General features: G+C 34.9%; 1 protein-coding gene across 1 annotated transcript; it reads right to left on the bottom strand.

The window, feature by feature from the left end:
* On the bottom strand, positions 1-19,552 carry LOC110096277 (DNA-directed RNA polymerase II subunit RPB2). The gene is made up of 25 exons (XM_020822140.2): positions 19,087-19,552; positions 18,019-18,240; positions 17,652-17,942; positions 17,292-17,489; positions 13,447-13,511; positions 13,236-13,322; positions 13,033-13,153; positions 12,897-12,941; positions 12,676-12,813; positions 12,512-12,584; positions 11,208-11,284; positions 9,948-10,055; positions 8,209-8,325; positions 5,978-6,133; positions 5,781-5,882; positions 4,633-4,758; positions 4,467-4,544; positions 4,167-4,262; positions 3,970-4,085; positions 3,824-3,893; positions 3,693-3,746; positions 3,468-3,611; positions 3,008-3,307; positions 1,559-1,981; positions 1-350 (listed from the first exon to the last, which is right to left on the bottom strand). Exons 1-25 carry the CDS (start codon positions 19,321-19,323, stop codon positions 234-236), a joined length of 3,561 nt encoding a protein of 1,186 aa, XP_020677799.1. The 5' UTR covers positions 19,324-19,552; the 3' UTR covers positions 1-233.
* Positions 19,553-26,383: the final 6,831 nt, after the last annotated feature.

The following is a 26,383-nucleotide window of genomic DNA, read 5'->3' as shown; positions in this document are numbered from 1 at the left end:
TGTCACCAAAACAGTCACATTATATTTCAGTTTTCTCATTGTAGTAAAACATCCATGAATACAGGAAGGAAGAAATCACTATTTTACAGAGTTCACAGAAAAGGAGATATATCACTGCTGATACTCTTCTTGTATATTTGCAATAACAAACTGAATCAGACATTTTCATGTGTCTTGAGGTTGAATTTAAGTTAGATGCTAGGAATAATGGAAGTTATAAGCTTGACTCTCACTCAGACTCCTTTCTTCTTTTTTTGGTTACTTTTATCTTCCTTTGTGAGCATCCTGGGGGCAATGGCCATAGACATGAGCTCTTGAAAGAGCAACTTGCAAGCATAAGGTATGTGCACCTACAAGTTCAAATCAAGAACAAATGAGGCAATTATAAACAACAAAAAGATTTTTCTCAACCAAGAGAATCTACAAAGCTAATCACAAAAAATACAAAGAGAATTGACCAACGGCAGAGCATATGAACGCAACAATAACAAGAACATCAAGCCTTTTGTCCCACTACGTGGGGTCGGCTACATGAATTCTTTTTCGCCATTGTGTTATGTTAAAAGTCAAATTCTCATTTAAATCTAATAAAAAAAGATCATTTATAATATTTTCTAACCAACTCTTTTTAGGTCTACATCTACCTTTCTTAACATAAGTCAAATCTAATACCTCAACTTTCCTAACCGGGTAATGCGACCAAACCATCTAAGGCGACTCTCTCTAATCTTATCTTCCACTGAAGCTACTCCAACCTTTTCACGTAAATGTTCATTTCGTAACCTATCTCTAAGGGTAAAGCCACTCATCCACCTAAGCATCCTCATCTCTGCAACACTTAACTTAGTATTATGCTTCTCTTTTAATGATCAACATTCGGCATCATAAAGCATTGCAGGTCTCGCCACCATCTTATAAAATTTTCTCTTACGTTTGAGGGGGGCTTTTCTATCGCACAACAAGCCCGATGCATTCCTCCACTTCAACCATCCAATTTGAATTCTGCTGATAATATCCTCTTCTATTTTACCATCACTCTAAACAATAGATCCAAGAAATCTAAAAGCATATGAACGCTATTATTAGAAAAAAAAATGAAATGCAGCTGAAATGGTTCAAAGTAGGGGCCTGAGAAGATAACAATTCTTGCAGTGCTGTTATGAAAGATAATTTTCAAAATTTTCAAATATAAGAAAAGCTTATAAAAGTTCAAAAGGATGCACTCTAAGGAGCACAAACAAAAATGGCTGAAATAAAGCGGCACAAAACAACTAAGGCTTCATTTGATTGGATGTTTTATGTGTTTATTTCATTTTAAAACAGTAAATTTATTTCTTCTTTACTGTTTGGTTCCTCAAACCACGTTTCCAATAACACCATTTTATTCATTTTTCTGCTGTTTTGAGAAAGCCTTTTATATATATTTTTCCGTTGGAAAACTCCATTATCTAAACTAACATTTCTAAAACTATCTTTTACAAAATGTACCAGATAACCAAAAGAAACCTAAACAAGTCAAAATGGCGTGCACAGGAAAAAAAAATTGGAGAAATCTTACTTGAACAATGTCAGTTTTGTTCTTGCAGCCCCTGCACTCGACTGAATTCTTTTTTAGATTGGCAATTGCTATGAGCCCACATATCTCACAAACATGAACTCTATAAGCATCACTTTGGTCAAACAACCTCTCCTTGAGAAAATGAGCAGCCCCATGAGCAATCATGCAGTCCCTTTCCATCTCTCCAAAACGCAAACCACCATCACGAGAACGGCCTTCAGCCGGCTGCCTTGTAAGAATCTGCACAGGGCCACGGCCTCTTGAGTGGATCTTGTCATCCACCATGTGCTTAAGCCTCTGGTAGTAGGTGGGACCAAGGAATATCATGGCAGTCAATTTTCTTCCAGTGTGCCCATTGTACATTGTTTCAAATCCACGCATCTGATATCCACACTTATGCAGAGCCTTACTGATATTATCGACCTGAAACCACAATAATGTTACAATCATAACATTGTATGGAATCATATAAGGAAAACTACTGTGAAGGTTAATGAATTTACATAGAGTCCCAAGGGAGATCTCATTCTACAGAGTAAAGAATGAAAAGAGTTCCATTTATAGAAGACAGTTGAAAATGAACTCCCATAGGAACCAATCATTTTTAACAATTAAAATGCATAGATGGAGGTGTAACTGAGCTGAGTGTGCAGTTCAACGAAAAAAATAGCTTGTGACTCAAGCTCGATGATTCAACAAGTTAAGCTAAAGTTGGCCTTGACTCGGCTCATTAGGATGCGTGCTTGTTTAAAATAAAATTAACGAGTAGATTTGTAATTGCTATAATTCAAGGGGTTTAAATGGGAAGTTAGGATTAAAACCTAAAATTTTAGTTCCCATCACCCTTTCCAGAGCTTCCATTCCTTTCGTGATTCCACCACATCTCCTCATAATTACTTCCATCTTTTTCCAAGCAAAGAAATTGCTTGCGCCACCAACATGAGCTCAAACTCATATACTTGTGTCAAATCAAACTCAAGCTGCATATCGATCAAGTTTGACTCAGATTCATTTTTAACATTTACCAAGGTTGATGATCACTCAGTCTTTTGATCTTGGCATAATGCAAAATCTCTTATGAGTTTGAGTTAATAATGCAAGGTTTTAAAAGCAACCTGAATAAACCCCCAACAGACCAGCAGCAAGAACTAAACAAAGGGGGCTAAAAATCCATTTTTTTTTCCCTAGAATGCAAGTCTAAACTGTCACTATTATGGTGCAGATAACAACCTCATCTCTTAATGAGAATGGTTTTCATAAAAATAGTACAGAAAAACAAGATTGAGGAACCATGCAGTGAATTATTATACAATTAACATTTGATTTCTCACATGTGAAAGAAACCTCAAAATTTCCAATGGAATGGAGCATCATCTCATAAATGCTTTTGGATCTCATAACATAAATACTTTTAGATCTCATAGATTCTATATTAGAATTTGTATATACCGTGACATCAGTGAATGGAGTGGCGTCTCCTTCTTTCCCCATATGAGCAGCAACCTTTCCCATAATACACTCAATAAGCTGACCAATAGTCATTCGAGAGGGAATGGCATGAGGATTCACAATAATGTCAGGCGTAATGCCTTCAACAGTCCATGGCATATCTTCCTGAGTGTAAGTCATACCCACAGTCCCCTTTTGGCCATGCCTGCTACTAAATTTATCTCCAATCTGAGGAATACGAACAGATCTCATCCTCACTTTCACAAATCTCAAGCCATCAGCATTTGTAGTTAATAAAACCTACAAAAGGAAAAGAGGATAAGAATGGCTTGTTTACATAGCTCAAAATGGCTTAAGAAATATGATAAACAAAACAATCACATTTTATAAGCATTTCTAGCAAACAATACAGCATAAGATCAAGGTAAACTGAAACAGAAAAAGAATAAACTTTATGTACCTGATCCACCATCCCACTTTCACTATGGCGTAAACTAGTACTATGATCACGCTGTGTATACCTTGAAGCTGCTCCCTGAGCTTCATCTTGAGCAATTGGAGAAGTCTTCCCAATAATGACATCTTCACCAGAGACCCTTGTCCCCTGACAGTGTGAAACAAAAAGAATTACTTTAAGAATTTCCAGATAAATTGAGGCTTCAAATGATGAAATTGAATTACTCACAGGAGGTGCAAGACCATCATCGTCTAATTTATCATAAGATCCATGCCTCATACCCTTCAAAAAATCAAGGAATCAAATCCAGATGGATTATGATATAGATTCTTTATTTTCAGACATGTTGCAATACACACCATAGTATTTTCTCTATTTGGACGTCCAAACTCTTCTTTCACAAGAGTACCCATCTTTTTTTCTTCATCTCTAAAAATTAGGTTGTGTTAACCAGACAAAATTAAATGAGAACATCAAGTATCGAAAGATTACAGGAAAATCATACCTATAAGAACGGAAGAATAAAGATCGAAAGAACCCTCGGTCTATCGAAGATTGATTCATTATAACAGAGTCCTCTTGGTTATACCCTGAATAGCAGGTGATTGCAACAATAGCATTCTGCGGACAATTATAAATATCACGAGCTACAAAAATAGACTTATGCAGCTGTATATTCAAAGAAAAGAGAGAATATCATACAATTCCTGCAGGAAGCTGTCTGAAGTGCAAGTGTTCCATAGCACGAGTTGTAACAAGAGGCTTCTGCGGATAGTAGAGGACATAGGCTAGAGTATCCTAAAAAAATTAAAAAAAAAAAACTGAAATTCAGTATCAAGAAGCTCAAATAATCAACAAAGGCTTTGTCTAGGACAGTGTTTTTGCTACTTTCTAAAACGGCTTTCTAGTACAAAAATTTCTAATTTACACAAAAAAATTGTTTTAGAAAGCAACAAAAAAACTGTCCCAAATGAAGCCTAAATCAAATGATTAATGTCCTACCATTCGTAATTGGTAGTTTGTTACATAAATCCCCATGGCCTGCTTTCCCATTGCTGACTGATATGTGTTACGAGGTGACTGAAATGCAATGAAATGCCCAATAAAAGAATAGCCAATGAGCTAACTAAATAGAGGACTAGAAACTGATTCAGCCAGGTGGAAGTACCTGGTTGTGATCAGGAAAAGGGATAATTGATGCGCAAACGCCCAAAATTAGAGATGGATGTATTTCACAATGGGTGTAAGTTTCCGCATACGCATCCTCAGGATTCTGCCTACCATTCACAAGATCCTGAAACATAAAGTAACGTTCAAATAAAAAGTTCAAAATTCCCAACAGGTGATAAAACAGCCCACAAAAACAGAGGAACAAGCAATAATTTCTCTTTAGTATAACACGCAAACAAAAAGGTTTAAAAGAATGACATGTTCAACAAACACAACAGCTAAAATTTATTTCTTGCTCCATTATGGCATCCCCAGGTATAGTATTGCAGGGCTTGCCATTTCTGCATAAACCAGTGACCCCGAGCCTTTTCATTTCCTTAAAATTATACAATTAAAAAAGTATGTACCATAGCACCAGGAAAAAAATGTACATTGCCTCCTCAAAATGTGGTGTTTTCAACTAATCAGTCAATTCTTACTTATTATTAGTTGCAAAAAGAATGCAGAAATTTATTTTTAACAATAAAGAATATTATCAGGTGTTAAAGATCACATTTACATAGTAGAGTGTTACGGTTCAGGCGGAGCCAACAAAACCGGCCCAGGTGGGGCCGATTCAATTCTATAGGATGCGGCCCAAGCCACCTCCTTAAGGACCCCCCATCACCCCCCCCCCCCCCCCCCTCTCCCCCTCTTTCGGGGGGCACTAAGAGCAGGCAATTAGAGAGAGGGAAGGGGGGCGGCTAAAGCTTTGGAGGTTAATTTGAATTTGGGTTATTTTAGGAAGTTTTTTTATTGGGAAGATGTATATTTTAAGAAGATGAGAGGTTAGGTTTAGGGCATGCATGATTTGAGATGTTCTCTAGCAGTATTCCTTGGTATCTTGGGCTCTAGATCTATAATCTAGAGATTGGGAGAGATGATCCTCCTCTCGAATAGAGGATCATTTGTATCTTGCTTGGAGTTTCTTTTTTCTTTGATTCTACTATTGCAATCTACCGTTTTAGATTGATTTCATCCAGATTTTCTTGTTTTTCTCGCTGTTTTGACCAATTATTGCGAGGGTTGCTTGCGAACTCAAGTATTTCCTCTTGGATTCTTGCGAACTCAAGTATTTTCTATCACAGTGATAGCCAAAAAACTCACATTAATGGTCATGGAAATCATAGTGGTCTCTTCTTCCTCAGTGTCTATATACTCAATAAATCCTTTTGCAACAAGATCATGCCAACCTTCTTCTGGTGTTTCCTGCAAAAGTCGGCACAAAAAGACAAATTCATAGGTCTTTATGAGGTACCGATTTAAAAATAGACTCAAATTCGAATCTTTATAGTGCCACAAACCCGTTGTTGCAGTGATATAATATCTTTTTTCTTTATCAAAAGCCTTTGCTTTTCAACAATGAATAATGGGCGACTACAGCGACCATAATCCGTATAAAGCCGCAATTCTTTAAGACGGATGTCTCGAATAACCCCCACCTCAGTATTGACATCAATCTAGAAAAGAGTATCAAGTTAGCAGCTGCTAATGCAAATAAGCTTAATATTCAAATGTGAAGCTTCCATCTATACAGCAGAGTAATAGTGATTTAGTAATTATGAATAATCCAGCCAAAATACTAGAAAACAGTTCATTGCAACATAAACAATGCAGGTAAGGTTTTAGGGAAATGATTAACATTAAAGATTACTAATACAATTAATCATTATAATAAGATTAGAACAGCAAATTTAGCCACCAAACTTTCTAAGAGACTATAACCATGTTTCTGTTCAGAGGAAACCATAGAAATATAGAATAAGCATGCATTTATTGCTCAGAACATTAGTCGTGAAATAAAAGAAAGAAGATAATGGAACATTTTCAGTAAATTTTTCACAGGCATCAATTGACCAGCTCATCAGCTGCTTTCTCACATGAAGGGGCTATTTGGTTTGTTGAAAATGGATTGCAAAGTATTCTAAATACTGGGGATTTGAATATTTTGGTGTTTGGTTTGATAAAAAAGAAATGTAGAGTAAAAATATGATCAACTCATTTTCACACCGTAGTTCATTTCTTTTTTTTTTTCCTATTTTAAACGCACTCTTTTTGTCGAATTCAAAAATACACTACAAGCTGACACCACTATCACTGCTTGCTCGCCAATAGCATACTCATCGTCAGCAACAATCTGACGCCTTTCCTCACCACCGAGGCCACCAGCCACCAGCCACCACCATCATTAGACTAATAACCTCACATTCTACTTCAAGCCAAACAAAAAAAAAATCACCTTCATTTATATTACATTTATCCAACAATTCCAAATATTTCAAATACATTACATTTTCTTTTAGCCTATATTCTATTTTACTTTACATTCCCTTTTTATCAAACCAAACATACCCTAAAACATATTGATTTGAATCACAATAACATATTGATTTGAATCACAATACTCAACAAAAATATTATTTTCGATTGAAATTCTAATTTGTATGTCATATGCATATAACCAAACGTGAAAACATGTCAAAGCAAGAAGAGTAGTGGAAACTAAGGAAGAGCCAAACGAGTGGTTGGCTCCTAATGTCACTAACAAGAAGTTTCTTTCATTTCTATTTCTTCCAAAAGCAATTGATAGCTTTGGGGATGCCATACAAAGGGGTTGACATCCTCAAGCCTATAGCTATGATCTTTGTTAATCGGGCAAACATGTGTGTCCTTAGGTGGTAAACCACATTCTCTTTCTCATCTATGCAATAAAACTAGACATCTATATCACAATTTTAATATTCCCGACCTACGAGACCAAACATTTCATGGAAATAGAGTTCTTTATTATGTTAAAAAGTATTAGCCTCATCACCAAACAAAACTATCAACCATGGCACCGTTCGGATGCTAATTTCAAATGTTAGATCGCATAACAATAAAAGAATTACATAATTACTTGAACAGAGTAAAGAATGAACTAGACGAGAAAAGAGATTTCCACTAGCCCGGAAGAACAAACAACATATTCAAAAAGAAAAAGTTGCATACATGATAATTTAAACAATAAAGGTTAACCCCCGATTTATTTAACAATTACATGAGCAATAAACAAGTTAGTTGGTTTCTAAAACTACTGATTATAAACAAAAATAATGTTATCAAAAATTATTCAAAATGATTGCGAGAAGCAAGTTCAAAGATGGAAGGAATGTTTATGATATAGATAAATTAGCATCCTCAAAACTCGAGAGAAAAATAAATTTTAAAACAGGTAGCGATTATGTATTATCTAAAGATTCTCTACAATGAAAAATAGAAAAATGAAATAAATGAATGCAAATATTTAACACGCCTATAAAAGGAATAAAAATAAAAATAAAACGGTAAGAGAAATTGAGATAAGAAAGTTGAACCACTAAACAATTAAACCCGTAATTTCCTTCTAAAAAAACAAGCTTCTGCATGTCGAAAGGAAGCAACTGAACAAAGAATTACACTATAATATGATTGAGACCACAGCTAAACATGTTTACACAAGCATAGTCAATTATTTCTAACCATGCAAGCAACTTAAATTTGGGAGAACACATACCTGTCGTCTTAGCTTCCTTAAGGTCTTCACAAGGAGGTCAGGGTTCCGATGAATGCCAACCCAGCAACCATTAACAAAAATCTTAGTTGCTTGCGGAATGACAGCTGGAGAGATTTCCTGTAAAAATGTAGAAAAACAATCTTGAATGAAAAGAGGCAAATGTTAACTGATGGGAATTCAATAGCTACAAATAATAAGCAGAAAGATAGGAAAGAGGGGATAAAAGTTGAATCAAATAACAAGAAAAGAAAACATGATAGGCGAGAATCATAATCATAAGCTTTTTATACAAGCTATTTGAGGTTAGCTTTATAAACCCTAATTTTCCATCCATTTATGCTAAATGACGCCTAAATTAAGCCTATTCCTCCCAAATTATTTTGAACAAATTATATCCATATTTCCTTAGGTGTACCGTTTTTCATCTATAATCCTTCAACATATAACTACCCATCTGATGGGTGCATTTGATATACTTCATTGTACATGCAAAAATCACTTAAGACTCACTTTTTGTTGCTTGAAGTTAGAAAATAATTTCAAAAAAAGTAATGAAATATGCTAAGTCCAACAATCTCAACTTTCAGACTCATAAATTCTCTTAAAATACCCTTAAATATAATATTTGTATTCACATACGCAACGAGAATAAAATCTATCTACAAGCAAACCAATGAGCTCTAAATCAATTATCAACGAACTTCAAAAAATGTACTCTATCCATCTAATATAATCATTTGTTAATTTTTTTTTCTAGTTTTGCAATAAACCTTGTCACAAATACATCTAATCATTCTCATTTTTGTTAAGCTCAACTTAGTAATCAACAATTTCTTTACCTGTAACCAACCACCAAGTTCATACAACTAGTTCGATAAATATAATTTTTATCAAATTTACCATTAAGTCCCCAAGATACACTTATCGCACAATACAACTAACTTAACCACTTGGCACACAATCTTAACTCTAGAAGTTACATCTTTGTCTATATCTCCATTACTCTATATAATAGATCCAAAATACAGAAAATAATAATAATAATAATAATAATAATGGTAGATCAAAAATACAATGATCATCTTTTATAATTTTATGTTAAATACTCTAATCATAACTTTAATCTTCATATTGTGACTAATAAATTAGATCCCTCTATGATTATTAACGTCTTGAACACCTTTTCTTATAAACATTGCTATCAAAATGCTCCATCAACTATTTAGAATCATATTAGCCTTCAAATTTTCATTGTTAGCCAAACCACTATAATAACCTCCATAACTCTAAATCTCAATCAAAAACTCGTCTAGACGTGAGGCTTTGCCTTTATGCCTTCTTAAAAGCATCACTTACTCTTGCTAACTATGCTCTTCCAAAAATATTTCTTCCCAACTTTCATTTCATAATTTCTTAAAATTAAATATTCAACTATCCTTGATCTCTTCTGCTTTTTAACTAAAAGATAATACTAACATAACGTCTAATACATCTATCTAAAAATTACTAAATATTTTGTCTATTTCCATAGCCATCCTGGATATTTCTTTTTTATTTTATAGTACAAAATCTATGTAAATCATTATATATATATATATATATATTCATTATCATATTTGAGAGATTTCAAGCATACTTTACAATAAGCCGCCATAGCATGTAAATTTTGACAGACTTTAATAGAAATGATACTAAACATGAAAAAAAAAAAAAAAAAAAGGGAAAGAAGACAAAAGTACCTCAAAATTTTCAGTACCCCACTCTTCTAAGAATTCTAAGATAGGATGGGCAGCTGAACCTACAGTAATATACACCATCAAAGCAAGGTTCTTCACCAAACCACAAGCCTACAATCACAACAAGAATGCAAAATATTAACGTAAGTATCATGCATAAAATATGCATCAAAACTACTCGAGTCATGTGCAAGATGCTATCCATACAAAAATCAAGGAAATGCAGGAAACCCTTCATATATCGTAGCAAAAATTCAACTGCATTTCCTATTGAGCAACAGAAACAACCAACTAACAATTTGTGAAAAAGTTAATCCTTTGTCAAAGGTTACCATAGCGCAAAAATGCTAAAAATTTGTTTGGCACAACTTTATGTTTTTGCTTTTTTTCTATTTTTGTTTTTTTCAATTTTTTAATTTTGATAAAACATATTTGGTAAATGTTTTAATGTAGCCAACGCAATGGAGAAAAAAAATTCATATAGTCAACCCCACATAGTGGGATAAAGGCTTGATGTTGATGTTGTTGTTGTTGTTGTAGTATATTTGGTAAATTTATTTAATTTTTGTTTTTTAAAAACTGATTAAGTTATTTTTAAAAAAATTAAAATAAATTTTAGGTGTTTTATTTTTTTTCCAGGCAATTTTTTACTCCTATCTCAATAACCGAGCTCCATCCACATCCTCTCCTCATGCTCTACCCCTGAACTCCTATTTGCATTTGCTTCTCATCTCCAAACTTCGTTTGCATCTCCATCCTTGAGTTCCATCCATATCCAATACCCCATCAAGCTCGCTTCAACATCCCCTAGCTACAATTCCTCTACATCCTTAGCAAAACCCATCCCCAAGCTTGTGTACGAGCCCTACATTACTTTGATCCCACAGCTCCTGCCTAGCATCCGCATCATCGAACTTTTGCTTCAATCCCTTCGTGCCCTCCCCAACATATGTCCCCAATCTCACATATGATCCATTGCGTCCATCCAATCCCCAAGCTTCCATCTAGCATCTGTGTCCTCCATGATATAGTATGAAGCATCATCCATCCAATTTTGGTTTTATAATTAAGGTTTATAATTCTCTCAAAATAAAAAACAACTTACATAAAAATATCAAGCAATTTTTTATTTTATATTAAAACATATACAAAAATAATAATAAAATATGAATACAAAAAATGATGACAAATGACCCCAAAATAAGGCAAAAAATAATGTCCACACATCAAACAAACATAAGATAGCAAAAACATGTCAATTACTTGTCCTTCAGGTGTTTCAGCAGGACACATCATCCCCCAGTGAGAATTGTGCAGTTGTCGTGGCTTCGCCAATTTTCCTTGGAAGATCAAAAAGAAAAAAAAAATCAGTAATATTAAATATATACATGATATCAACGGAAAAATAGGAAAAATAAATTTGCATAAATAGAAGTAAAATCATCTTTATCTACATATCTTTAACACCCAAGCATACTCTTTATCCTCATGCCAATATAAACATCTAAATATCTTAAAGCTACCATTTCTTCATCCTCCAGCTATTGTTTTGTTTAAATCAAACAGTTGTTTGATTTAAGAAAAGTAAATCTAAGCCTCCAAGCCCTCCTCCAATCGAATGCTTTTTCTGGATCTTAACCGAGCACATGCATATATAGCTCATTATGAGAGGAGTGAATCAGTGAATCACATCAAAGTTCATTGACATCAGCAAATGTGATTGCAGGCTATCGATGGGAGAGGGGTCACTAATAATTTTTCCATAGGAGTTAATCACATTTACTTCTAGTAGAAGGTTCCTCCACTAATCAAGTTCAATTAGTGAGTGTGAAGCTTCATCACTCCACTAATCAAATTCAATTAGTGAGTGTGAAGCTCCATCTCTCTAACAATAATGGGGATAAAGGAACTCATGGAGCTCTATCTCCACTACAAAGCAATATCTCGGAGAAAATTTAACGAGATCTTGAACCTTAACACAATTTTTGGGTTCCCCAATGTTAACATGCCTGGAAGCATCGATGAGGAAATCAGCCGCGTGATCACTCTTCAAGTTCAGATTAATTTACTTGTTTCAAATTTTCCTTTCGTATTAATCTTTTTTTGCAGCTGTGTTATAACATTAGCAGATGGTATAACAAAACACCAGATTCTAAATCCGCTTCCACAAACTGGCTAATATATCAGCACAAAGACAATATTACAATAATTTAAAATACAGTAGCATATTTAGAAAAGCTCTAGTGAAATGAAGCACTATGTTTGTTAGTGCATCACTTTCCTTCCTCCCATTAATTTCAATGTGCAGGAAGGGTGGGGAGAAGCCAGAAGCATGGAAGAAACCTGCTGGTGTAGAGGGTGAGCTAAATAGGACTCACAGGAAATAGTTAACTCAGAGGAAGAGGAAGAAATGGCCATGGTTAATCAAATTGATAGCTTTGACGTATATGGAAGTTCATGTTGGTATGGAAGTAATTCCAGATTTGGGTGTTACATTCGTAGATAAAGATATAGGAGATATGTATCTGAATCAGCCTAATAACTAACTCAGTTTAAATCATGTATACCTTCACGTCCTATGGGAGAGTTCAATCTTCGTAAGTGTGACAAAGTAGATGCATAAGTGAGGCGATTCAACACCTGAAACCAAATATATATCAGTGCATAAACAAAACAGCAATGAAAGGGGGAGAGAGAGAGTTAAAAAGATGAGCAGGAAACAAAGCACTACTTGTGAAACCCCTGCTCTTGTACCAGCTTGATTTGCTTGACCCCAATTTCCAGTGGCGAGGGAATACTTCAGACCACTTGTGATTGTTTTTGCTTTGATTGCAAATTGCAAATTGACATCTTTTCCATTATCAACACACTTCAAGAACCGGAAAAAATATATATATTGAGAAAGAGCTTGCGCAAATTTTGTATCAAGAAAACTGTTTATGAACATTGAACCTTTTGAACATAGGATCTCACATCCCGTGTTAATTTTCTAAACAACTGCATTTCAAAACCAGAAAAAAAAAGGTGAAATAAGAAATAAAAGAACACAAATCAGAATAAGAAATTTTGAAAGATCCTAAAAACAAACCATTCTGAACAAGCCACCAAGTAAAGGACCTGCAAGATCCAGCCTTTTATTGCCATAGTGGTCCCTATCATCTTCTGGTCGTCGTCCAAGGGCACATAATAACAACCGATGAATAATATATCTGGCAGGACCAAATGGGGTCAATGTATGCAGCATTTTGATTAAAATTAAATAAGGAAAAAATATAACAGTCAACAGCATACCCAAAATAGTAAGCTTTTTTTGTTTCACAATACTCTCCTACACCAACATGTGGAAGCATCTCTTTTTGAAGAATTTCTTTTGCATACCTGCACAAATTTAAGAAAGGCCATTAACTCTCACAATAGATGGAAAGCTCCTTAATATAAAATGTAGACAAGCACATACTACAAATCTAGAAAATGAAGGAAAACAGAATGGTAATAGCCCTACTTGATTCTCTTTTCTCTCGTAACACCAACGGTTGCCCCTCGCTTCCCTATGTAATCCAACGCCACCTAAGGAGAGAACACGTAAAATAAATAACAACGACATACATTTAGAAGTGAAACGCCAGTTGCATGAAAAGATAGCCAAGAAAGAGCAAAAAGTGCAACATGGTGTATAAATTATGGAATATACTACTAGAGATCATTGGATAACTACTTTCCACCACCATAAAAAGGAAGAAATCTTGGACCAGAATTTTAAGGTCAAAAACTTATTTCTAAACTCCTAATTTGAATTTTATGAGACTTGCAGCTCCAAAGTACTTACACGGACGAGTCGAACTCGAGTCAGGGGGTGTTCGAGTTGAGCTTAACTGTCAAATACCGAGCTCGAACTAGAGTCAATCTCGAGCTCGAACTAGAGTCAATCTCGAGCTCAAACTAGAGTCAAGCTCAAAAATCGAACTCGAGCTCTACTCGTTCCATTTTAAACGAGTTCGAGCCGCTCGTCGAGCCTCCGTCGCGGTCTTCAAAAAATTTATTCGGGTCTTTTTGGGTTTGAGAGAGAGAGAGAGAGAGAGAGAGAGCATTTACTCTTTTGTGATCGAGTCTGTCAGAGGAGAGAGAGAGAGAGAGAGAGAGAGAGAGAGAGAGAGAGAGTATACAAAAGATTCTAGCATTTATTATTTTGTGGCTCAAGAAGAGAGAGAGAGGAGAGGCGACTGAGATTTGAAATAAACGCGTGGGCAGGCAGGAATTTAAAGGCTGGGATTATTATTTTTATTTTTTTAAATATTTAAATTTAATAATCTCGAGCCAGCTCACGAGCTCAAGAGCCGAGCTTGCTCAAGCTCGAGTCAGAGCTCGAGCTCGTGGCTCGATAAGCTCGGCTCACGAGCTCGTTATCGAGTCGAACTCGAGCCCGCTCAGCTCACTTCACCCCTACACGAACCTAGAATTCACAACATAAACAGCAATAATTTATATATACCATGATAGGTTTTTGGCCAAATTTATCAAGTCAAAACATTGAGAAAAAACACAATAGCTGAGCTTAAAAGTTAAATCTGAGAGTTGGAAGTTCAATGAAAAAATAAACATGATAATAATTTGGCATGAACCCACTTGCCATGCAACTAACTGCATAAATTTTAAATGAACATGAACCCACTTGACATGCACCTAAACTGCATGCATTATAAAAGCAATCAAACATGAGAACTCAAGATGACCTCTTGAATTTCTACTAAGTTCTTCCATTTATTGCAAATATAGCATGTTCAGATGTTCTTTATCTAGAAATTATTTTATTTCTTATTTTGTATATCTAGCTTGAGGCCACTTTTTATTTCAATTCAAAATCTTTGCATTTAAGCATAGGATTTTCTTTGAAAAGATTTTGAATTGAAATAAATAAGGGATAACTTAATACCAAAATTTATCAATTCTTCAGAGTTTTCTATTGTATAATGCGGTTTAAAGTAAACATACAAATCTTATACTTAAATGCAAAGATTTTGATTTGAAATAAAAAGGGATAACTTAATATTAAAATTTATAAGTTCTTTAGAGTTTTATATTGCATAACATGGTTTAAAGTAAACACACAAATCCTATGCTTAAATGCACAGATTTTTCCTACGAGAAGGCTAAACCATGTTATGCAATAAAAAACTCTGAAGAACTGATAATGATTAGCTCTCACTCAGCATGAACTGATGATTGCTTTTAACTTTGTTCATGTTACTCTATGGACATACATCGCACAAGTTAACTATGTATAAAAAATGGTGGTATATGGAAGCATAAATTCTTGAAGAAAAAAAACTAATTAACCATCCATAAACTAAATAACACAACAAATAGGAGGTATACTTTTTTTTTTTCATTCGAGTCAACTTTTGTTGAAGACCCGCCTAGTGGGATAAAGGCTTGATGGTGATGGTGTTGTATTCAAGGAGTCAACTTCTAGGTCAATGGTCATTGGCCACTGAATTAGATGTTTTTTTCCCCATTAAGTCAACACTTCTCTTCATAATCTCCAAGCACAACCTCATATTTAAGATGTTTTTTTTTTTTCCCATCATAAATATATCCTTTAAAGTTCATCAATTTTACCATTGAAACTTATTATATTTCTTCTCTTGAAAACTTCTTTAGTCTTCGAAGATGACACTCCTTTTAATGCCTAATTTCATTATGCCTTCTTTTATCATTATTCATAATCATAATTGTTTAACTTATTCCTCAACAAATTTATCCTGATTCTTTATTCTCAAATGGGATGTAAACTAATCGAGTAAAAAAGTATGCAAGGCTTGGCTATGAGATCAACCATAATAGCCCTTAAATAATACTACATTGGCCTATATCCTAAATTGATAATGATTAGCTCTCCGCAATACATTTCAATAAAATGAGACTAAATAGTCTAGCATGTTAAAAAGTTGATCCAACATCTGTGACAAGCATAAGCTAGTAAATCCCTTCACATGCAAGTGAGAGATTCCGCATGACTAGGATAAAAAAAAGTACTTGTACAAATATTTAGAGCAAAGCAACATAAAAAATAATAATAAATTCTCAAATCCAGCTCAGAATATCAAAATCATGAAAAAAAGTTATTGAATTAGTTAATAATTGCACAATACTCAAACAATCTAGATCTCATTTTACAAAGAGAACCATCTGGTTCAAGCATGAGCCAGAAGCAATATATTCTCCCCACCCAAGAATGTGTGCACCCTAAATCATGTGGACCTGCCCTCCACAACTAAATATACTCTAAAACAGTAGATAATATAACAGGATAGGCCAAGAAAAATAAAACAAGTACACTAATGTTGTACCTAATATAGCCCCTATAAACATAGTCCATTTCTTGTCATATCATATGATGCTAATACTTACCTATTTTTGCACATTAACAAGTCAATTTTAAGCATGCATTATGTTCATTGCATGCATGTGTGTGGCAAGTACACACTAACCAGGCTTTTATAGAAAAACAAAAAAAATACACTTCCAAGGATATTTAAATGGACATATATAACAAAAATCAAAATTTTAGTCCGAAAAAAATAATAATGTCTTTTATATTTTAATGTTTCGTGATTATTTACCGAAACAACCGCAAAGTATTTGTAGCACTACACTAGAAATTCTCTTCAATTCCACCTCTATACATGCCTATCACATTCAGCTATCAAACCCCTTCCATTTTGTTCCCTTCGCCATGGAAAAGGAAGCTACTCTTTTTTCAAACCCATTGAGCACAATTTATAATGCAATTAGCTTCACTAATCAAGGCCTTTTTTATTTGATTGCACATTAAACCAAAATAATATATTAACAAAAGGTTACCTCACAAGATTCAAATTCATTAATTTAATACAAAAAATCATAGCTTCTAGATTGGCATTTGAAACAAAGGTAAGAAGGGTAAACTTGTTGCACGTTGGACTAGAATATTAAACACAAACTATCACTAGCATATTGCAAATTGATACACTCAAGTCGCCAAAAAACAAATATGTGAAGTATTTTTGTTCAAGTATTGTAAATCAACATAGTCTTCTTAAACATTATATACTATATTAGACTCAAGTATTGTAATGCAACATAGCCCTCTTAAACATTATATGTTGAGATTAGAATGTCTAAACAAGAGAAAGCTTCAGGCAATAATAAATGGGTGAAGCAGCAGAAAGTGAATGCTTTATGGTTATTTGAATATCAAGCCCCATATAAGTGGATAAGGCTGGTTGGTTGAAATAACAATCACTAGGAGATCTAGTGGTAGAGATATCTCAATTGAAAATATAAGATAGGTAAGTTATGACAGGCTACCTGTTGATTCTGAATAACAAATGCTTCTTCAAGAGATGGCCGCAACAATTCCATCATTTGTGAGTCGGAGAAGTCATAGCATATATGTTCCAGAATATCCTTGTCAGCAACGAACCCTAATGCTCGGAATACTATAATTATAGGGATATCCGCTCGTATATATGGAAGCGTCGCACGGATATATTGTCCTGAAGAACCCTGGAAAGTCATATCAACTCCATAAATGTGGCATCCATATAAAAGTAAAATTAGAAAACATCTTCACATTTCACAATACTCAAATTTGTTGCAAAGCCCAAAAAATGCACAACAAAATGAAGCCAAATGCAATCCCAAATCAAAGAAATGAGTTCTGCTTACTCCTTTGGCACTAGTTCTTGAGAGCATTCGCACAAACATGCTGCTTGCTGGCCTATTTTGGCTCTCAGCCATAGATCGAACTTCAGCCACATAAGCAAATTTGTTTGGTTGTCGTTTCTTAAAAACATAAACATGATTGGTGCTCATCTTTTCTTGCGCAATCAAAACCTTCTCGCTACCATTGATAATAAAATATCCACCTTGATCGTAAGGACATTCTCCCAATTCTGTCAAATCCTTTTCTGAATTTTGAAAAAGTGTGCAATAACTAGACCTTAACATAATGGGGACCTGAAAAAGGAGGAAAAGAAGATGTGTAGAAGTCCATGAGATGAGTCAGCTTATGAAAGAGACTGTCACATTTTACCTTTCCAATGAAAACTTTTGTGAATTCCTGAGTCTCAGTAACTTCCTCACAATCATGTCCCTTTTTTATAATCTTTTTAGTAACATCCACATACAATGGTGCAGAATAAGTTAGATTTCTCAACCTTGCAGCCTTTGGGAATAATGTAGCGGTTTCTCCATCTGACTCTGTCATCATGGGTCTACTCAAATATATTTGACCAAAGCTAATTTTGTATATTGTCTGCAAGATAAATGCAGATTAGTGAAATTGACACAAATAACACATTGTAAAAGTTTATGCTCAAAAAACTTTTGATGATGAGAAAAAAAATATTTAAACAGCATAATAAGTATAATCCCTTTAAATTCCAAAGGTAAAAGCATCTAACTGGTATCCACAATGTTGTTACTCTACACCCAGATAGCACTGAAGAAAAAGAAGTTTCACTAATATGTATAGAAAAAAATATGGCCTAAATTAGTGATAATGACTCCCGCAAGCATTCATTTTCACAATTGCTAAATTTTTTTTGCTAGTATCATTATAGAACAGCTCATTAGAAGAATAACCAAGGTATTCGATAGAAACGTTGTGAAAAGAAAATTAGTTTCTCCCCATAAGCAACGTTTATGGAGTATCGTTTTATTTAGCTTTATCACAACAAAGAGGGTATCATTCTTACAAAGCATGAATATTCATATTCCAGGAAATTGTAGAAAATTGCCACTTCAATTAGCTTTAGCTGACTGCCCATCTATCGAGCATTTTCACAAGTTGATTGCAATGGTTAGAAAGACCATCACTAGCAGATAGGACCTTTGACTTTAAAACTGAACAAAATAGCAGAATCTCTTAAGGAGAGTACAGTGGTCAATACAATATCAGCTTCAAGGTTCAAAACTTCTTCAAAAAGCTAACATATACTTGTGTCAAATGTTATATCCATTAAGCAAACCACGCAAAATGTTTCGATCGCATTTTTTGTTATATAGTTTAGTTCATTAGCTATGCCCCACTCGTCATGGACAAACAGTAAATAGCGCAAGTCTTGCAAAGACAACGGATCGCAGTGAGACAGAGGCGAACCTCGACGAAGTCCGATTGGCGGCCAGGGTTATGTTGCGATTCAGGCCGAATCTCGATGTCAGCGGACTCGTCCACAATCTCCTGCATAGTATTCTGGATGAACTCGTCGAACGAGTCAAGCTGCTGCCTCACAAGACCCTTCTCTTCGAAGTAGGCGCTAATCACAGCCCAAGCGTCCTCCTGAGTAATTTCCTCATCGTCATCATTGTCCATCATGTAATCATCAGCCCCGTCCATTTCCGGCTGAAAAAGCTAATTTCGTCGATAAGAGATCCAAAGAAGCCGGATTTACAAGATTTAAGGGGCTTTCACTCCTTCTCCGTCGCGATTTCTCTCACGAACTAATCTTCTCGAGCTCCCGTCGCAACTTCCACACCTCTTCTCTGCCGACGAGAGTTCGGGAATTTGGGTTGAAGCGGAAGGACAGAAGACCAGGGTTTCAGTTTCGGGAATTTAATGCGCTACCGTAAGTGTATATAATTGATAATTTATAATTTATTTTGGGGGATTTATATACATACTACTTTATTTTATGATATATATATATATATATTCTATCTTATCTTGATAATTCCATGTTCAAGAAGGTCAAACGCTAGTTTCGCAAGGATTGGACGTTTCTTCACGGCAGTCCATCCATCGTTTAATAACCGGGTCGGGTTAGGATCACCCCGTTTGAAATACAGGTCAGTTCCCTGAAATTCGATTTTGACACTCCTAAATATATAAATGCATAAAGCATTTTGTGATTTCTAAGTAAATCTTCTTTTATTTTTATAAACTTCATTAATTCTCTTTAAATAATGTTACGTATCAAATATTTAAAATATATATTTACTTATTAAAACTCTTTAGCACTTCAAATATAGAAATTAATTATCATAATTTAATTTGAAATTATCACAACGAATCTCTTGAGATCTCAGCCCTTTATGATTTATCCGGCCACCTTCAAGTTAAAATCACCCTCCACTTCTTTAACTTTCTCTTTTTTTTTTCCCTTTGTTATATTAATAAATAAAAAATTAAACTAATACATTTGAATTTATTCATATGATTATGATATTTATATAATTAAGATATAATAAATAAACACAAATCTATATCTATAAGTGGCTTGTCATTTTATTATTAACCTTTAAACTTTAAATAAATTAAATCATAACAACATTGAGGAGCAAAAGGCCATCAAAACCGATACCTACATAAAATGATTTGGAAGAATCTGGCAACATGAAAACCTAACAAGTAACGATAATCATGACATCAGATCCTATAAAATAAATAACTAAAACTTTTTTTCACACTCCCGCTTCGGCTCCGTTAGGGTTTTCCTCGGCGCTGGCTGCTCCCCATTTCTCCAATCTCAAATTCTATGAAAGTTTTTTCCTCTTTCCTCTTCTTCTCTATGGTGTGCCCTGTTTCGTTTTTTTTTTCAGACATCAGATCCTAGAAAATAAATAAATAAAACTTTTTTTTCACACTCCCGCTTCGTTAGGGTTTTCCCTTGACGCTGGCTGCTCCCCATTTCTCCAATCTCAAACTCAGGAAAGTTTTTTCCTCTTTCCTCTTTTTCTCTGCGGTGTGCCATGTTTCATTTTTTATTTTGATTCATCCACCTCTGGCCTTTTGGCCAGAATGGCGGCGAATCGACTGGTAGACCCTGATTTTTTGGATGGGCTGACCAAATCTCATTTATTCCTCGATGCCCTTTTATGGTAATTCCATATATGTAAATCTCCTTAACTGAAATCTACCACTTTTCATGGATTGTCGTCTCTGTGGATCTCCAAGGAAAAAAATCTTGGCGCTTACTGCTTCTCTCCAATTTGTGTTGGTCAATTTTTTTTCCTTTTCGCCGCTCTTCTCTTAACTATATTCGTAGTTCTTTTTTCAATCTTAAGCTAAAAGGAAAATTCTCTGTTACGTTGTTGGACCTTTCACATATTTTGGTTAATTTGTTCAATGACATGGATTATAGCCGTGTTTTTTGTCATATATCATTCTTAGTTAACAATTGCTATATGAAGTTGACAAAATGGTCTCCCCTTTATGACATTATTGTGGAATCGCCGGTTATACCTATTTGGGTTTCATTCCCAAACCTTAAGCCACACTTGTTCTCTCCCCGTATTCTTAATGGGCTTGGTTCGGTATTTGGTCGGTCGTTGAAAGTTGACAATGCTACTTTGATTAGGTCTCGTCCATCTCCTGCATGTGTTTTGGTTGAGCTTGATATCATAAAAAATTATCCTGATAAAGTTTGGCTATGTCCTGAAAATTATTGGTGCATTCAAACTTTTGTCATGGAGGAATTTCCTCCTTTTTGTGCTAAGTGCAAAAGTATTGGGCATGTGATTGGTTAGTGTCATCCTTTTCCCTCCTCTGCCCCGTCGAGTGCTCCTTTTAATGTATCTATTACTGCAATTGTTAATGGTACTTATGTTGAGAATGTTGTGGATGATTTGAATAAGTTGGATAATTTAGAAAATACTGCTTTATTACTTGCTGCTTTTGTTCCTAATGTGATGGTCAATGATGACTTGTGTAAGGAACCTGTTTCTGTTATGATTATTGCTCTTACTATTGGCATGGGGGATGTTATGGGTGATGGTGGTGTGGACTATGTTCCTTTGAATCATGTTCTTGTAGATGTAGTTGTTGACCTCGTTTTTCATCCGTGTAGCCTCGAGGAGCTTCGATCAATTTAATTGAGCCTCGTCGGGTTTAATTCGAGCTCGAATCGGCTCGAGTTGAGCCGGGTTGGACCCGACTACACTCGATTAGCTTTGATTGATTTGTTCTGATCGCGTCGAGCCTAAATTGATCGAAATTAACGTCGATTTTGAGCTTAATTTCGTACTATTAGTTCTTCCGAGCCGGCTTGAGCCAAAATCGACTCGAATCGAGTCAAAAATTTGGACCCGAGTCTAACCTAATCTTAGCCAATTTGATCTGATCCAGCTCGGTTTAATCCCATTAAGATCCACTCGACTTTCTAAATAATTTGAATTTATTTTCTAAATCCGGTAGTAGCCTCGACGGCTGCGATCAAACGAAATATTTGTTTCAGTCCAAATCTCGCTCCTCTGTCGATTCTCTGTATCTCGGGCAGGCGTCGAACAGTGAACGAAAGCTATTCACAGTAATTTCGGAAGCTGGAGCACGACCACGAGAATGCGCGGGCTTCCTCTTTTGGCGTCGGGCTCAATTTACTGGGAAAGAAGGCTCCAAGCTGGGGGTGCTCTCCCTCACGCTCTCTCTCTTGAATTCGCTCCCTCTCTCGCTCGATTTTCACAGAACTTCTCTCCCTCTCACGCCCAGCTCTTCCCCTCTCCTTCTTCCGACCTCTCGAGCCAGGAAGAAGCCCGAAGCCGACCTCCCTCTGGTTCTCGTTCGAAGGCCATCCAGCGACCCGAAGGTTCGCGTGCCCGAACCGATCCTACCACCCCGTTCGACGTCGTCTGGATCGAACCCGACCATCCCGACATCGCTCGTCTGGACCGACCCGCACTCAACCTCCCCTGTCTTGGCCGTTCGACTTCCTCCAAGGCTGTAAGGTATTCTTCCCTTTTTTTTTTCTCCTCCTCCTCCTTCTTTCTTCTTCTTTCTTCTTCTTTTCCTTCTTTCCTTCTTTCTTTCTTCTTCTTCATTTCTGTTGGCTAAAGCTGAAGAAAATAAATGGGGTTATTACCATGCATATATCCTAATACATCTAGTCATCTCATTTCTTAATGAATACATTCATTCTCCATGTTGGATCTGGCGATAACCTTGCAAGTGAAATCGAGTTTGTTTTGATGAGTGGGTTTTGTTTACAGCCCAAGGTTTTTTTTAGGGTAAGATGTAATGGAATAGCTTCGTCTTTTGTTACTAATGCAATGTTCTGAATGTCCTTTGAATGACACAATATTTCCTTGCAATCCATTCGTGAAAAAAATATAGAGAGGTTGATTTATGATCATGAAAATGCGTTATTGAGCATGTCTTTATTACTGCTATAGGTGATAAGAGCCCTTGGTATTATTGTTGGTAACTAGATCGTTAAATATTTTGAGATGTTTATTGAGTGAATCATGAGGAAATTTGTGCAGAATTAGCTAAATGAGTTCAGTCAAGTAGGCATATATATATATTTTTTTATGTTAGCTTATCTTATATGATCCTACAAATATTGCATAGTAACTGTTTGATAAAATGCCTTCAAAAAAAATATGTGATATTCATATGGTTTCTTTCTTAACCAAGTCCTTTTTTTTATTTATTTGTTTGAGGTTCTTTTTTTTTTATTGGAAATAAAATAAGTGCGGATTTTGATTTGTTTTATACTCCAAATTATTTTGGGGATGAATTAGAGGTAAATACTTCATATTCTCATTGGTTATGAGACTTGTAATATTATGTGTTTTGGCATAAAAGAAAGTTTGTGGATTTGGGTTAAGGTCTTCTTTTGGAATTTTCATCGGCATGAAGTATGAAAGAGGGAAGGTTTTGGTAAGCCTTAAGAGTTGTTCTATATTAAAAGTTTGTTAAAATGTATACAGAGGCATATGATTTATCTTGATAAATCAATGGCTGCACCTATTTCACTTTATTTGGATATGCCGACACATGTTTTTCTCCTCTTCATTGAGTTTTTCTTGAGGTTGGAAGGAAGATTACATGGTTTTCTTGAGAAATAAAGCATGGAAGAATTTGTTTGGTTTATTTCTGCAAAGATTATTAAGTAATATTCAGCATTTGTTCTTTTTTTTTTTTGTAAAACTTGAATAACTGTGTGATTCGTGCTATGTGTGTTTTGTTTTTTTAGAAGTTTTGGAGGGGAGCTTTGAAGGGCTTTAAGAATATCATGATATTCTTTATCAAAAAAAATGCATGTGGAGTGTTTGGTAAAATGCTTTTAAAGAAACATTGGGTTATGAGGTTGGTGATTCATGAAGATGGGGCTTGCATGAGAGGCCACTTGACTAATGTTGGATGACCTTGTGTAGTTTTAATACTTTCACATGTTTTTCATGGGTTTGGATATACTTACGTTTGCAATTCTTCCCAAAACCTCTTTATTGAAATGCCTAATGCTCTCTTGATCATTAATGTTGGGAATGAATCTTGATGAGTCTTAAAGTGATTCTTCTTGAGTATGCACCTAGATTAAAACTTTTATGTTAATTTTGTTTAAGATAATCTTGTGAACATGACGCGCTTGTTGTTTGACGAAACGTCTTCAAGAGGTCTTACTTGGAACAAGAAATTTTGAATGCTAGTCTACACTTCTATATTAATTGAGAGTTCTTTTTGTTGCCTTTATTAGCGCCATGAAGGATAGGTAGTATGTGGATTTGGAAGGACATTTAATTGATAAAGTTGGTTATTTTATTCTTATTTTACTTTAGTAATGCGATATTGAGGTTGAATCTTCGCTTGATGATCCATTTCTAGAGTGGTTAGATTCATGCTTTTATGTTGGTGAAAAATCGCATAGTTATGGTAAAATATTCTCAAGACCCCATGTGTATGTAATACAAGCATTGTCATTTCTAATCAAAATGCCGAATTCTCTCTATTTAGCTCCCAAATAGTTTTATCCGGAGATTGCCAAATGCAGATTTTGCTGTTTTTTAAATTCCAAGCTGCTTTTGGAGATTGCCAAATGCAGATTTTGTTGTTTTTTTAGCTCCCGAATCGCTGTAGGAAGGAAATACATGCAGTTTTTTTAATGTTTCTTGACTTCCGGATCATCGTAAGAAGGTTATAAGTGCAGAATTTGAGGTTTTATTGCTATTTTATATGAGAAATCCCATGGTATTTTGGGTGAAGCTTTATTCGTTCATTTGTGAGGTTCCCTACAACTTTTGTGTGACTTTTCTTACTGTTTTTTTTGGTAGAAAACGAGTGCAGATTTTGGAGGTCTTTTCTCGCCGTTTTACATAAGAATCCTAACCGCTTTTGGACGAATTTTGTATCGCTTCTTGGTGGAGATTCCTACAGTTTTTTTTGTGTAAGTTTTTCTTGCTGTTTTTGTAAGAAAAAGTGTATGTTTTGGAAGTTTTATTGCCGTCTCTTTGCCCAAGGATCTTTTGTCATGAGAACTTGTTTTGTATAAAAGTATCTTGGAAGTATTTGAGATGATAAAAGTTATATGTGATGAATTGGATAACATGTTGGAAACGACTTCTTAATGCGAAAGACCTATTCATGCTAGTTATATGAATTTGTTGGAAGGGTTATACATTTGGCTTGACTTGTTGTCATAATATTTACTTGATGCAAACTGAAAGGTGGATGAGCAATAAGTTATCTTGGCCTCCTTTATAGAATTGGAAAATAGATGTTATAACTTCTTTTTCTGTTTTGGCTCATTGAATTTTTTTTAAATCACCATGGTATTAGTGAATCCTCCATTGAACTCTACCTCTAAGCAATGTGGAATCGATTATGTTTGTTTTGGGAATGGAAAGCTATCACATACATGACTGAATATTTCATTGAGAGATTTTATGCATGCTTATATTTGTGTCATTCCGCTTACACTCAATTTGATAGTGTTGCTATATAAGTTTATTGGAGAGTCTTCATGTATGTTTATATTATAGCCTGTGAGATGATTTAGTATATGTTTTGTAGTTCCATTTACAATTTTCAAGCGCAACTATCTATATCTCCATAGGTTTCTTTAATGCGTTGTGAGTTGAAAGTTTGCTTAGTTAAGAGGAATTTACTGGAGAATGTATTTATGCACCGTTTTATTTATATTTGCAAAAAAAAAAAAAGAATAGAGTAAAGTCTCTTTATATACTTTCTCATGAAATTAAGTTGCGTTTTTCATCCATAGTTTTATTAGATATTGGGGTTGTTTATTCGCCGTTATTAGCTAATATCATTTGAGTTTCTTTTAACAGTCGTGTAAGTTGTTTTAATGTTCGGAGAGTTTTACGAGATAGTTCCCCTTGCTTTTACTGAAGTTTTCCTATGAGTCGCTTTATGTCGCCGATTTAGAGAAATTATTTTTGATCGAAAGAAGTATTGTTTTGCTTTGTTTAGAGTAATTTATTAGTGGCTTTGAACTTATTTTAAAGGGTTTTGTATGACGAATTTAGTGAAAGTTTTACAACGGGGAGTTTTATAAGACTATCTTGTTGTAAAGCTTTGTATTTTCATACCCCACTCCAAATGAAAGTTGAGACACTTGATTGTGGGTAGAATTTTGTGTCAAAATAGGGGATTTTGGTAAAAGATTTTGGTAGAGTTTTGTGCCAAACAAAATGAAAAGAGAAAGGGATTTTAGTAGATAACTTTT

This window comes from Dendrobium catenatum, unplaced genomic scaffold, assembly GCF_001605985.2.
Source record: "Dendrobium catenatum unplaced genomic scaffold, ASM160598v2 fragScaff_scaffold_186, whole genome shotgun sequence".
Lineage (NCBI taxonomy): Eukaryota > Viridiplantae > Streptophyta > Magnoliopsida > Asparagales > Orchidaceae > Dendrobium > Dendrobium catenatum.
The sequence above is the reverse complement of the archived record's forward strand: the minus strand, read 5'-3'. Positions and strand labels throughout refer to the sequence as shown.